The 12237-nt window shown below is 35.1% G+C and overlaps 1 protein-coding gene across 1 annotated transcript; it reads right to left on the minus strand.

Annotated features, from left to right (window-relative positions):
* Positions 1-7061: 7061 nt before the first annotated feature.
* On the minus strand, positions 7062-11683 carry LOC136232328 (uncharacterized). The gene is made up of 4 exons (XM_066021404.1): positions 11217-11683; positions 8534-8572; positions 7684-7768; positions 7062-7606 (listed from the first exon to the last, which is right to left on the minus strand). The coding sequence occupies exons 1-4, from the start codon at positions 11643-11645 to the stop codon at positions 7524-7526; spliced, it is 636 nt and encodes a 211-aa protein (XP_065877476.1). The 5' UTR covers positions 11646-11683; the 3' UTR covers positions 7062-7523.
* Positions 11684-12237: the final 554 nt, after the last annotated feature.

Raw genomic sequence — 12237 nt, forward strand, 5'->3', positions numbered from 1 at the left:
CTGCGGTCCCACGATCCTTAACAGAGATGACTCTGGGGTGTGAACTGCAAAGGTTGGGTGTCACAAGAGGTAATGTCAGGGTAGTTATACATTGGATTGAGCATTTATCACTCCCGATTAATGGGAGATACGTCCATGGATCACTTGTGGAAGACTCGACTCTAAATCCTTGCAAGGTGATAGCTTAAGACTTGAAATGCGGATTTCACTTAACCTATTTATTTGAGTTGACTCGGCCTGTACAAGTAAAACTAACGTCTCGCTATATGTGACTTGACATCATCCATAGTCATAAGATTCAGTTCAAGGATGTAGTTGATAAAGGATCGAATTATACTGTAACTAATACAGAAAGGTTAACGACGGAATCAACCTATCTTCTTAACGGACTCTGGGGGAATGATTACAGACTTGCCAATAACATACTCAGTACAGCATTCTGTTATGCAAAGATTAAATATAATTCTTGAAGAAATTAATTTAATAGTTGCATACGGCCAGAAGTAGTAAGAACCTAATTGATCACACATAAGACTTGGAACCAAAAGAGAGATGGATGTTGTTTATTGATGGAAGCCCAAATGAGCCCAGTAAGGCCCATTTATTTAAGGGGGGCCGAAATTTATATGTAATTGGTAAGGAATTATTTTAATTCCATTAATCCTAATTTGATTAGGAATATGAATTAAATTAATTAAGAGATAATTAAGTTAGGAGTTTTAATTAGATTAATATACTCCTATTATTATCCAATAAGGTTATTTATTATTATCCTAGATATATTAGATATATAGTGAGATAATAATTAGGAATTCTATTCCGAATTGAATTCCTATTAAGTAACCTATTCCTATCTAACTAGGGTTTAGATACAAGAGATTATATATACACCCTTACTACATGAATTTCGACCAAGCTCTTACCCTCCCCTCTATGTGATTTTCGAAACCTACATCTAGAGAGAGAAAGAGAATTTGACTCCCCTAGTTCGTGGACGAGAATTAATACGGCTTTCATCGTTTGATTAATTACATTCATCTTCTTTTCTCTTTGATCTTGTGTTGATTAATTAGAGGCAATCTATTTTGGTTGCATCTCATACGGTTGATTCTAACTTAATCTCATTGTGTTCTACTTTTTGCTTGGGAACTCGGAGAAGAGTTGTGGGCACTTCATTAACAACGGTAGATTGTTCATCATAAGGTATTTCTTCTTATCCCTCTTTATATGAAATAACGATTAACGGATCCTATGGTTAAAAGGAAGTAGGCTAAAATTTTATATTTTCGCTGCTATACCTTAGCCTAATTTCCATCAGTGAAATCCACTCCTTCTGGTTGAGCATAACCTTTTGCAACTAGTCTGGCTTTGAACCTGGCCACACTTCCATCCGCCTTGTGCTTGAGTTTGAAAACCCATTTGCATCTGATGGCCTTCTTCCCTGCAGGTAACACGGTTAGTTCCCATGTGTTATTAGATTCAAGAGCTAATAATTCCTCATTCATTGCTTGTTGCCATTGTGGTATTTGTTGTGCTCGATAATATGAATGTGGTTCTGAATGACAGGTAACATTGATAGTGAAAACTTTCTTTGCTTGGGATAATTTGTCATAGGACAAGTGTTTGGAAAGTGTATGGGGTGAGTTTTGTGTTTTGGGTAATGGGTTGCCTTGGATGAGGGCCATATGGTAGTCCTTTAAGTAGGAAGGTGCATGTCTGGTTCTTGTTGGTCTGGTTGAATGAGTTTGGATGTGAATTTCTTCTGCATCTGTTTGTGCCTCTGTGACTGGTTCATCTATGTCTGCAATAGGTGTAGTGATTGGCATCACATCCTCTATGTCTGCATTCTCTTCTGACATATCCTCCTCTGATATGTCATCTCCTTCTAGTATGGCATCATGTAGTGTATCAAGCTCATTGTCACTACAAAAATGTTCCTTGTCCTTTGTAGAGTAGGGAAAATGTTCTTCATAAAATTTTACATTCCTGGAAAAGAAAAGAATGTTAGTATTTAGGTTTAATAACCTATATCCTTTGATGCCATTTCCATATCCCACAAAGACATATTTTACTGCTATATCAGAGAACTTGGTCTTATGCTTGTTTAGAGATGATGCATAAGCTAGGCACCCAAACACCCTTAGATGTTCTAAATTATCAGCCTTCCCATACAACTTCTCATAAGGTGTCTCCTTTCCCAAAGGAGTAGTAGGTAGCCTATTGATCAAGTAGACGGTATGACTGGCTGCCAATGGCCAGTATTCTTTTGGAATTGAGCATCGAAACATTAGGGCCCTTGTGGTGTTCATAATGTCCAGATATTTCCTCTCAACCCTCCCGTTCTGCTGAGGGGTCTCTGGGAAAGTTGTTTGATGTAGGATGCCATGGGTAGCATAGTAGTCATTCATTGTGAACTCTGGCCCATTGTCTGATCTGATTATCTTGATGTGCACATTGAACTGCCTGTGGGCATAGGTGCAAAACTGTTGCAACCTAGCTCTTGCCTCTCCCTTTGTTTTAAGTAAACATAACCAAGTATACCTGCTATAATCATCTAGGATAGTTAGAAAATAGTGTTCTCCTGAGTATGATTCCTTGATGGGACCCCAGATATCAACATGAACAATTTCTAAAATGTGTTTGGCATCATGATTGCTTGAAGAAAAAGGAAGTTTCTTTTGTTTAGCCCTTTGACAAATGTCACAGGGTTTTCCATTAATTGAAAAGAAGTCATTACAAGGAAGACCTAAGCTTTTCAATCTCTCATAAGAGGGATGCCCAAATTTCATGTGCCATATATTAGCTTTGATTGAAGAAACAGAAGACAAAATACTACTAGCTGATACATTAGAAATCCTAGGCAATGGATACTCTAAATAATATAGCCCTTCATGCTCATTAGCCAAGCCAATCTTCTCCCATCTTGTAGTGTCCTGTAGCAGGCATTTTGATCCAGTTATTACCACACATATATCACTAGAGCTTAATAATTTGCTTGTAGAAATCAGGTTATACTCGAAATTAGGTATGCATAACACTTGGTGCAAGATAAGCTTAGGACTGAGCACAACAGTTCCTATATACTCAACCTTGACTTTATCCCCATTTGGAAAACCAACATCACAGTTATCAATTGAAACATATGTAGTATGTGCATAAGGATCCTTTGTTGTTCTTCTTGTATCCCTGGTTCCTTCCATTCTTGTTGCCTCCTGACTTCCCTTGTGAGTTTGTAAACCCAGCAAAAGGCGTGCCTTCATGTGATTCATTGGCCTTTGTGTGTGATAGACCAAGCTGTCTTTCATGTTGTGTTGCCAATGCAAAAACCTTATTCAGGTTTGGTAATGGATCCATGAGTAGGATCTGTGAGCAGGTGGTGTTGTAGGATTCACCCAATCCTTGAAGAAATGTCATGACTTGATCTGCTCCTTGTTGATCCTTTAGGATTTTGAAAGCATCACAGTTGCAAGCTGGTCTGCAGGTACAAACTGGCATGGGCCTGAGGTTCAGAAGCTCATCATATAGTATTTTCAGGTTTGTGAAATACTCTGCAACGTTGTCATTGCCTTGCTTGAAGCTGTGAATCTCTCTTTGCGGCTCAAGAATTCTAAGAGAGTCAGTTTGAGAAAATCGTTCTCTTAAATCATTCCAAACAAGGTAAGCCTTGTCTATCCACATAATACTCCTTGCTATTGATGGTGATATAGCATGTGTAAGCCAGGACATCACCATGTTGTTAACTCTCTCCCACTGATTGTACGTATTATCCCCTGTTGCAGGAGCAGTAATGGTGCCATCCACAAAGGAAAATTTGTTTTTGGACATTAAAGCAACCTGAACAGATCTGGACCATTGGTGGTAATTTGGTCCGGTGAGAGGTTGCGACACCAGAGCTAAAGCTGGTGTTTCTATGGGAGGAAGATGATATGGGCTGCTTGAAGGAATGATAGGATCTACAGCCATGATTGATAAAGAGTAGAAAGCTATTCAGGAAGCTATTCTTGCTCTGATACCATGTTAACAATGAGGTAAGAATCAAAAAATCTTATAACTTTTCTCATTAATTTGTCTGCTGATGATTGCAGGAATATAAAGAGAAGGATTGAAAATGACAGTACAGGGAAGGACAATTACAACTAGCAAATCAAAACCATGTACAATTTGTTAAAACAGAAAAGAGAGAGAAAATGTAGAAGACGTGGAGAAGAGGATTGGAATTTGGTGAATAAATGAAACGGTGAGTTTCATGTCTTTTGTGTTGAAGCCAAAAATCTGTTGCAATGTTACCGTTGAATTGATTTGTGGAAATTTGGGAATTAGGGATTAGACCCAAATTGGTTAAGCTGCAACTTCAGTTTCTACAAATTAACAGCCGCCGCCGCCGTGAAAAGAAAGAGGAGTCGATTTCGAATTCGAATTAGACAGCAGCGCTGAAATTGATGAACTGGTGCTGCGTAGTGAGACGTTCAGGGAAGAGAAATTGGTTGGAATCGTACCAGTACCGGTAGTAGCAATTATACAAGGTTCAGCAATTATCCGCTATTTTTTTATCAGATACGTTGATAGTTTGTGTAATTTGAGCTTACTTGTTTTTGTTCATAGTTTCTCTCTTCAATTATACTCCCAAATTGATTTTAGAGAAAGAAAAATTAAAAAAGATAAGAGAGAAGAGAGAAAGAATAAAAAAAAAACAAGAAATTAAAGAGAGGGAGAAGATGGTATAATTGATTTTTATTTTTTATTTTGGGGTTTGTTTATGATAATTAGATAATAAAGAGGGGTAATTTATAAAATAAATAAATATAATGACCAAATTAACTCTTTTCCCTTTGACTTTTAACACCGTTAGTCAATTTGGTATGTGTTTGCTAACGGAATGAACCTCAATGTACTATTTTATAAACTTTTAAACCACATGAGTGCCGATCGAAAACAGGTGTAACTACAAGGTTTATTTTTGTACTTTTCCCAACTTTATTTAGATGGATTCTCTCATAATTAAAACTTTCTACGTACTCGAACAAAATCACATGATTTTTTACTAGGGGAAAAAAGATTAAAAATTAATTTGACCACTAGAATAAGGAGGAAAGGCACATTTGGGCCCTAGTGGTCACTTGGAGCACTTAAAGAGTAAATATGGCCATTAATCAATCTTGACTTTGTTTATGCCCATTATGTCTTATCCCTTCCTCTAGTCTAGTGCTTTCAACTCAAATCACTTTCTTTTTAAATAAGGGCCAAATTTTGATTTTAAATGAAACTTTTGTACAAATATTTTTTAACAAATCAATTCAAAATCACATGTATCACTATACAATTCATTATTTTTCGATATATATCAAAATGTTACTTAAAAAGGTGTTATTTTTCGTATATTTATTTAAAATACAAATGAAATATTTTTTTTTTGAGAAAAAAAATAAAAGAGTTAAATTATAAAAAAAAAAAAGAATTATTTAGAAACAAATTAATCAGAATAAATTAAGTATGAAAATTCACCCTTATGCCCATTGTTTTCAAAGACCCATGTGATTCATGCCCAATTGTTAAACAATGGGCTGAGATATACTTCTGGAAGCATTCAATATTTCCAAGTCAAAGTACTATTTTGGTGATATAATTCAAATTTAAATGTATAGAACCCTATTGATTACCAACATTTTGCCTTCACCCTTTTTTTAGTTGACTTGCTTATCCAATTTGAGAAGTGATTTCAACAATAAAGGATCAGAGAAGTCAAAAGAGAAATAAATAAATAAACATGAAAAAAAAACTTAGGTCCCGTTTATCACGTTGTAGTGGTAATGAAATGCTCATTACAACGAGGCTCATTAACATGTTTAGTTAGCCATATCATTTTTTTCGTAATGGAATCATAAATATATAATTTAATTTTTCTTTGCAAATCTATGTAATGACATTACGAATAAAAGAAGCATGAATCTCCATTACGATTAACACTTGTATTTACTAATGGTGAAATACGAAAAAAAAAACATGAAAACCTGAAAAAGTGTGAAAACGAGAAAACAAGAAAAATGTGAAAAAAAACCGAAAATGAGAAAAAAAAACGAAAAAATGCGAAAACGGAAAAAAGGCGAAAAAACATGAAAACTACGAAAAAAGAAATTTGAGAAAAAGGGAAAAGAGCAAAAACAAGAAAAACAACGGAAAAAACGAAAAACGGGAAAGACAAAAAATGAAAAGGAAAGGAAAAACATGAAAACACGAAAAAAAAACGGGAAAATGTGAAAAATAAAAAAAAAGAGAAAAACGCGAAAAACATGAAAATTGTGTTTAACTAAATAAACATATGTATTGTAATAATAATTGTACTTTATCAATTTTATTAAAATTTGTCAATTAAACATGGTAATGAAATTATTATTCTATTCTATTACATTACACATTTGATTACATTGTAATATATATTATATTACAACGTACCAAACGGACTCTAGTACCTTAAACTTGACACAAAAAGCAAATTGATCTTATAAAGTATATCATTAGCCTCTTATACTTATTTATGATTTATTAACCACCTAAATTTGTTCCTATTGAATCTTTGAGCGTGCTTACCCCTAAATTCTAAGCCTAATTTTTATTACTCCATCTATTGAAAATGATTGTCAAATTTGATCAAATTTTCTTATTTCATATTATGTCATGTTTAATTTTCAATGCAACATTTTCGTATTTACTCTTATTAATGAGTTTGCTATTAATTGCACTTTTTACCATTTTAAGATTTTAAGTTTTCCATGTATAAAGAGTTGTTCAATTTAATAAGTATCACAAAAAATGAGAATAATTAATAAAGAAATATAAAAAGTATTTTAACTTATGTTTCATAAATTTAATACAAATCAATCATAAATATAAATATGTTTGATTTGTTAGGATGTCACAATTATTTTGAAATGTAGCGAGTATAAAAGATTGAGCCTAAAAGCTAGGATTCTAAATCCTAAGAGTTGTATTGATGGATGGGTTATAATGAGTTTTCATGGTAGACGTGTATAGCAACAAACAAAGTAAAGTATTAGATTCCAATGAGGATGAGAAAATTCAGTTTTAAGAGTTGATGCTTGTTTTTGTAATATTACAAGTGCTTCAAAAAGTTGTAGAAAAAGGGGCTTTTGTTAGAGGAATAAAAAAGTGGTTGAAAACAATGAAACAATGCCCCTTTCCAACACCAACAAGAAAATAAAGAAGTTATTGATAATGGGCATTGATGTAAACATCAAACCTCTAAAAAGGCTGATCCACACATTTGAAGCCATATGGATCTCCTCTTTACCACTACCCTTGATCAACTAATTTCCTCAAGCTTTAGCATCTAAAATTCAGAATCTATTCCATGCATTAACAGCCAGCCTCATTCATCAATTTATCTTCTGCTAAATCACTCACCTAAATATAACAAGATTTATGCAATATTGGGACTAATTGTTTCAGTGAGTGTATATAATAGGGAGTACAAATTCCTTAAAGGTCGGATGAATGCAACTAATTGGTCATTGAATTCTACAACCTCCCGAGTCTTGCACGTGGCGTACATTGCCATAGGCTGTGAGCTCAATCAGATCCATATCACGTCCTGCACTTCATTCCAATTAGTTACGGATAGAATTTCTTTTCTTTAAGAAATTTTATGCATTTTGCATATGAGAATACCTGAAACACGGCAATATGAACTTCTCTGAATGAGATCCGCTCTAGATAGTTCAGTTCGATTTCCCTTTGAGCGGTTCACTGTTGCCTGCAATATACAAGACTAATGCTAGTCATCACAAAAGGATTGTCCAATTTCTTGCATTAGGTGGTTTACACTTGGATGATGGGTTTTCATGGTAAGCTATTGTAAGGTTAAACAAATATTACTGCTTCAAAAGAAGGTCATTCTATAAGATGGTTTCAACATCGTAATATACAATTTCATTATTGTTTTCTGTTATCTTTGTTTAACTTGTTAATAGTATTCTACTGGCGTAGAGAACATTCCATTAGTCAACCAACAGTTGCCTAAAATAAGGGCTAAATTGTAATGATTTTAGTAAGATACTATATGATTGTAAATTCTGCATAGTATTAACTGAAGATACAATCAAAATTTGGGGCTTTCCGTGTACGCCTAGAGAGTTCTTAACAACTGATTGCAAAGAAATAAGGTTCATCCTATAGTAACCATTCAATTCAAGGGGAACTAGGCAATGCCCTGAATCATCAGAAAATTGATGTAAGGAAAGAATAAACGGTAAATTATCCATACAAAATTGAACGTAAACCATTCCTTCTTGCAGAGAGAAATAGATACGCAAAAAGATGAAATTCTAGAAAGCAGATAATCCAGCTTGATTGTGTACAGAAGCACAATGAATTTGTGAGTTTACATGTGCATTAAATATGCAAAAAAGAGTATCAATTTTTCAGATGAATTTAATATCTAAAAACATGGGATATGTGAATAGCATCTGAACAGAGCAAGAAGTAGTAATATCACTCCCATACATGATGTATCACTCACCTGTAACACCTGACAATTTTCCAGTGTGCTTTTTCCCCCCTGAAATCAAATATATTTCAATCAGTCAAGCAGAGAGCAGTTGCGTAAAAGGAGGTGCAGGGAAAAATTACACTCCAGCACTCAAACTTCAAGTTTCATTAGAGTGATTCTGGACGAGATCCGGTGGTGAAGCTCTTAGCCTAGTGGTTGAGAGCTTACCTATGCCTTGGGAGGTCATGGGTTCGAATCACATCCGGGTCTGGAGATTTTTCTTTCTTCTTTAATGTAAGCGCATTGTGCGCAATTTTTTAAAAGGATTCTGGACGAGATCTAAAATGTTGTACACAACTAATAATGGCATCTGATTGAGCATCAGTTAACAGCCATCTAAAAAAAAATCACATATAGATATTCAATCAAGCATTGATCAATGATTCAAAGTGAAAACAAAAATATTGTGGAAAAGCATACGGAAAAGGCAATACTGTTACCAAAAAGACCTTCTTAAAGAAATGACAGGAAAAAAAGAGTTGCTTATATTAGGAATTCAAGGGTAAACAAATAACATGCAATTGATTCCTCAATCCTCAGTCACTAAAAAAAGTGTCTGCTGACATAATCTAGATAATTCATATTAATCAATTTGTGTTTTTAGCATCAGACATGTTTCCAATACAAAAATGTCCGGACACCCAGTACGACACATATTGAGTCAAAATTCCTTAATTGGTACTGCCCCTCAGTTCACTCCATCATATAGGTTACTGTTTATTATTGATTTTTATAATGTCCATTATATAATCACGTAATGCAATAATATGAATATATTAAATTACTTTTTTATAATTTTATAATTTTAATGTTCATAAATATAATCCTATATTTATGTTATTGACGCATTTCTTCCATGTATTTGTGTCCTATAATGTTTTAGAAATAACATTTTCAGCGTACATGTCCATATCCGCTTCAGTGTCCGTATCCATGCAACATAGAATACATCCAATCATAAGATTAAATAAAGCATGATTATAGTAATTCCTTCTATTTGATTCTCATGATGACACAAATTCTGATGAACACCCAAAAACTGCACAAATAAATGGATACAAATGTGTCCTCTGAAAATGACATAAAATGCTTATACATATACCATATCTGTGAAAACCAGAGTGAAAAATGAAAAAGACAATTTGCATTATTTAATTATGATTAACCCATGTAAGATTGCAAGTGTAGCCTATAAAAAAAAATTCTAATCTACTGGCATCAGAGTTGTAAAGCAAGAAAGCCACCACATTCTTCAGGTGGCTTTGGCATTTTGTATCCTTTTCCCTTTTAGCTCATAGCAGCATATTAGATCACCATTCATTTTTCAATTTTTTCCCCCTTCTTCTCTCCTTGTGCAACCCTAAAAGGCGGCCCGGTGCACTACGCGTCCCCACTGAGCGAGGGTCCGGGGAGGGGTCCCACCACAAGGGTGTACTGGGGCAAGCCTTCCCCTGCCAATTTATTTGGCAAGAGGCCGCTCCTAAGACTCGAACCCGTGACCTCTTGGTCACACGACAACAACGTTTACCGTTGCGCCAAGGCTCGCCCTAACAACTATCAAATTTGCATATGAAATTTGAATAATTTCTAATGCTTCACCATAGCAGTCCCAATAAAAATTTATAGTCTTTCATTCAGGTCAATTGCATACTTTATATTCCCTTCTACAGAAGATTGAATCAGGGAAAAAAAAATCACAATGGTTTCACCCGTTTGAAAGTATTGGAATGTGGCATTTTTTTTTTTTTGTTAAAAAGGAAATAATGTGTTTTACTCTAATAGCAAAACGGAAAATTCAACTAATAGTGTTACTCTATGCTGACATGGACCTTAGCTTCGATGATATAGCACATTGACTTAGATGACTTGATATGGCACAATAAACAGTTGACTTGTGCTAACATGTCATGTTGACTTGATGCTGTGGTAAATGATATGCGTCAATTCCTCTCTGTTGCTAACCGTGTAAAGCACATGGTCTCTTTTGCAATAGAAAATTTTTTACAGCATCCCTCTACTTGTAAATATACAAACAACATGGAAAACCACATGGCTATTTTTGTACTTTTCCCTTGAATTAAAGAGTTCATACAATATATGTTAATCTAAAATGTGATGTCTAATAATGAATATGATTTCTGATGCTAAATTGAGTTGAGCCTTCACTCACTGCATTCCAATAGAAGCTTCATAGCAAAAAAACTGATATGCCCTTGCTTCAGCTGATAGACACTTCAATCTATCAAAGCAGTCCCACTCAATTCTACAAAGCTAAAGGAGCTTTCTAGCCTCACCATTTAGCACCTCTAAAGATTAAGTTTCTAATTCAGACACACCAGACCGATTTTTCTTTTTTTTCACCAATCTCTATTGCACTACACTTGATAGTTTAGTTACCTTGGTTCTGAACCACACTTTTATAGCAATTGTACAATTATCAATTTAGCTTACCCTCATTTACTGAAGTTGAAGAGTGCATATAAGACTACAGGCTACAAAGCATTTAATTAACGCATAAATTGCAAAATTGATGCTGGAAATGACCTTAATTCTTATAGAGAGCAACTAGATAACTAACAAATCAATGGTAAAACAAATTCTTCAGGGGAAGGGAAAACTGCTCGAATTTCAATAAAAGAGAAAAGGGAAATACCTTAGAGTAAGGCAGAATGTGGTCATAATCATGACATAAGCAACCAGGACAACCCACAAGCTTCCTGAAAACAATATTACCATATGGGTCGCGACGCCACCGTTCGGGGTTCCGACCTCGGACCTTTTCGGCCTTCTCCCAGCATTGCTGTTTCACATTATGGGAAAAGCTCCTGGGTTCAGGTGGTGAATTCCGGTACTCTTGGGAAATCTGAAGATCTTCAAACAGAGAGAGAGTATCGTGTTGTTGAGTAAGGAGATGGCTATCGTCAAGAGAAACAGAAGCAGAAGAAGGGGTGAGAGTAGATTGGCGTGAGGCTAATGGAGATGAGTCAGGTCCAGACGGAAAAGTGGAAATGGTGGTCGGAGCACGTCTTGGTGGAGAAGAAGGACGACTTCGCCTTGTAGGTGGGTCTTTCCTTGGCCTCATCCACTCTTCTTTTTGAATCGTAATTGCTCAACCTGGGAAATGTGAATTTTATCAATTTATATTAGTGGATAATTCAAGAGGCCGCTCACAAGACTCAGCGGTTCGAGTCTTAGGAGCCGCCTCTTGTCAAATAAATTGTCAGGAGAAGGCTTGCTTTCGGTACATCCCTATGGTGGGATCTCTTTCCAGACCCTCGCTCAGTGGGGACGCGTAATGCGACCGGACCGTCCTTTTTTTATATTAGTGGATAATTCGAGGGATTCAAACTCTTCCTCCCGGTCTTCGATTCAGTGTACATATATAACCTTGGAGCCCAATTAGGTGCCCAACATATATTACATCAAAAAAAATCAAATCAATTTAGCATTGCAGAATAGATAATTGGTTATCGGTTATTTTGTTCACGTAGTGCAATAAATGTATATTAGATTTAATGGTTGTTCATTCAAGTACAAGTAAACGTTACAAGTTAATGTTTCCTGCAAACTCAAACAGTAGTTGTTTAAGTGTCTGTTTATTTCTATTTTTCGGAACTGACTTTTGTCTTTCAATGCTAAACAGTAGATAGAAAGTATTTGGTAAATTTCGAAAC

The sequence above is a fragment of the Euphorbia lathyris genome, chromosome 1, assembly GCF_963576675.1.
Source record: "Euphorbia lathyris chromosome 1, ddEupLath1.1, whole genome shotgun sequence".
NCBI lineage: Eukaryota > Viridiplantae > Streptophyta > Magnoliopsida > Malpighiales > Euphorbiaceae > Euphorbia > Euphorbia lathyris.